General features: G+C 40.8%; 1 protein-coding gene across 1 annotated transcript in view; it reads left to right on the top strand.

Annotated features, from left to right (window-relative positions):
* The first annotated feature begins 72 nt into the window (after positions 1-72).
* Positions 73-2,653, top strand: part of LOC103132959 (H-2 class II histocompatibility antigen, E-S beta chain-like) — a 2,795-nt gene continuing 214 nt past the window's right edge. Inside the window, exons 1-5 of the mRNA XM_016667674.1 lie at positions 73-220; positions 854-1,126; positions 1,787-2,000; positions 2,072-2,139; positions 2,283-2,435. Of these exons, the coding sequence (XP_016523160.1) occupies positions 166-220; positions 854-1,126; positions 1,787-2,000; positions 2,072-2,139; positions 2,283-2,435 (763 nt within the window). The 5' untranslated portion in view covers positions 73-165. The remainder of the gene's footprint in view (positions 221-853; positions 1,127-1,786; positions 2,001-2,071; positions 2,140-2,282; positions 2,436-2,653) is intronic.

Here is a 2,653-nt window from a genome sequence, read left to right as displayed (position 1 = left end):
CCAGAACCAGAACCAGAACCAGAACCTGGTCCTCTCTCTGATCACCAGCCTCAGCCTCTTCTGCCCGGTAACCAGTGACTCAGAGGTCATGTGACTCTGTTCTGGTTTTTACAGCCGGTCCCATCAGAACCAGTTAGTTCCTCTGACTGGGAGACACAGAGAGACATGGATCCATCAGTGCTGGGCTGGTTGCTGGTCATCATCACCATCAACTCTGCAGGTATGATCAATAACTGATAGTCACTGTGATCAATACTTTGGTAATAACTGATAATCATTTATCAATATGTCATTTTATATGTTTATCAATAATCAAAGTTTAAAATGTAATCTGTGAAGCTGGAAGGATCAGGAATCAATAATCACTAATATCTGGATCAATATTCACTTCTTAAATAGATTCACTGTTTGCTAACCCAGTTTACATTCAGCCAATCTGATCAATATTCTAATTATTGATCACTGATTAATACAGTAATTGATACTTCAGACTATAAACTGATCAACAGATTTTATAATCAGTTATTGATATATTGATAACTTATGAATTCTCCATACCTGATCAATATTGACAAAGCAGTTGGATCAATAACCTATAATTAAAACAAGGATAAATATTCTGATCAGTATAATAATCAATACTGTTGATATTCTATTAATCAGGATCAATGACTCTGATCATTTTCATGTTACATCACTTCCTGTCCAGCAGCACCAATCAGGAAGCTGATCAATATGTCAATTATTGATAGATGTGTTTCTACTTCATCCTCCTTCAGATCATGAAGCATCAATGATCTGATAATCAATAATGTTCTGATTGATCAACACTGAGGTTCTGTTCTGGTTCCAGGTGGATTTGAGCATTATGAACTGAGTCGTTGTGATTTTAACTCCACTGAGCTGAAGGATATCGAATACATCAGGTCTAACTTCTACAACAAGCTGGAGATCATGAGGTTCAGCAGCAGTTTGGGGAAGTTTGTTGGATACACAGAGTTTGGAGTGAAGCAGGCTGAGTATTTCAACAGTAACCCTTCAATCATCGCTGGGCTGAAAGCTCAGAAGGAGACCTACTGCCTGAACAACGTTGGTAACGAATACCAAGCCATGCTGACTAAATCAGGTGAGTTGATCGTTTCCTGATTGATCCTCTGATCGATTCTGATTGATGATCATTAAACTGGATGTTTCAATCATCACTTATTATTGATTAACATTAAAGTCTGATCTGATCATCAAATGATCAATATTGATCTCTGATCAAGGATCTGATCAGCTGATATTAGTGATCAATAATACTACTAGAGTTAATCAATATCAAATCTATAGAAATATTTATAACATCAGAAACTTTAAAGAATCAATTAAATCTGGAAACAATCAGGAAAAATGAAATGATCATAAATATAAACATAAATATTGAACTTCTAGATGGACCCATTCTATAACATCCAGATCTATTATTGATAATCTATGATTTATCTATAACTGTAGTTTATCTGAACTCTGGTCTGTTTATACTTATTGATAACTATATAAAACTGATCAGTTTGGATCAATAACCAGTAAATGTAATAATCTGGTCTCATTTCCCCCCAGTTCTCCCAGCAGCTTCAGTTAAACTGGTTTTATAATCAATAATCAATACAGAAACTGATAATATTGATATAATAATATGAATAATTCCTGTTACATCCAAGGATCATCAGAATAAACCATGTATTGATCCCAATCTGACCTTAATAACAAACCTTAATAATAAAACCTGTTATTGATCCTCCAGTCGCTCCCACCATCAGACTGTACTCCAGGACGCCCCCTGCTGGCCACCACCCCTCCATGCTGGTCTGCAGGGTTTATGATTTCTACCCTAAAACCATCAAGGTCCGGTGGCTGAGAGACGGACAGGAAGTGACATCAGACGTCACCACCACTGACGAGATGGAGGACGGAGACTGGTACTACCAGGTCCACTCTACACTGGAGTACACGCCCAGGTGGGTCAGAACCAGAACCAGGACCAGTAGAACCTCTGAAGTCTGACCCGGTTCTGTTCCTGTCTCTGCAGGTCTGGAGAGCGGATCTCCTGCAGGGTGGAACACGCCAGCCTGAAGGAGCCTCTGGTCACCGACTGGGGTAAGAAGGAGGACGATGGGGACACCTGGGGAGGGGACACCTGTCCACCTGTTTTTACCTGGGGACAAGTAGAGACATGTCCACCTGTCTCTATCTGTCCCCCTCCTGTCCTAACTTGTCCTCCTGTCCTCTCTGTCCCTCAGAACCGTCCATGCCGGACTCAGAGAGGAACAAACTGGCCATCGGAGCTTCAGGACTGATCCTGGGTCTGATCCTGTCTCTGGCTGGATTCATCTACTACAAGAGGAAGGCCAGAGGTCAGAACCAACCAGAACCAGAACCAATCAGAACCTGGATAGAACCAGAACCAATCAGAACCAGAACCAGGATAGAACCAGAACCAGAACCCATTTAGAACCAATCAGAACCAGGATAGAATCAGAACCAATCAGAACCAGAACCAGGATAGAACCAGAACCAGAACCCATTTAGAACCAATCAGAACCAGGATAGAATCAGAACCAATCAGAACCAGAACCAGGATAGAACCAGAACCAGAACCCATTTAGAACCA

This window comes from Poecilia formosa, unplaced genomic scaffold (assembly GCF_000485575.1).
Source record: "Poecilia formosa unplaced genomic scaffold, Poecilia_formosa-5.1.2 Scaffold1690, whole genome shotgun sequence".
NCBI classification, from domain to species: domain Eukaryota; kingdom Metazoa; phylum Chordata; class Actinopteri; order Cyprinodontiformes; family Poeciliidae; genus Poecilia; species Poecilia formosa.
The sequence above is the reverse complement of the archived record's forward strand: the minus strand, read 5'-3'. Positions and strand labels throughout refer to the sequence as shown.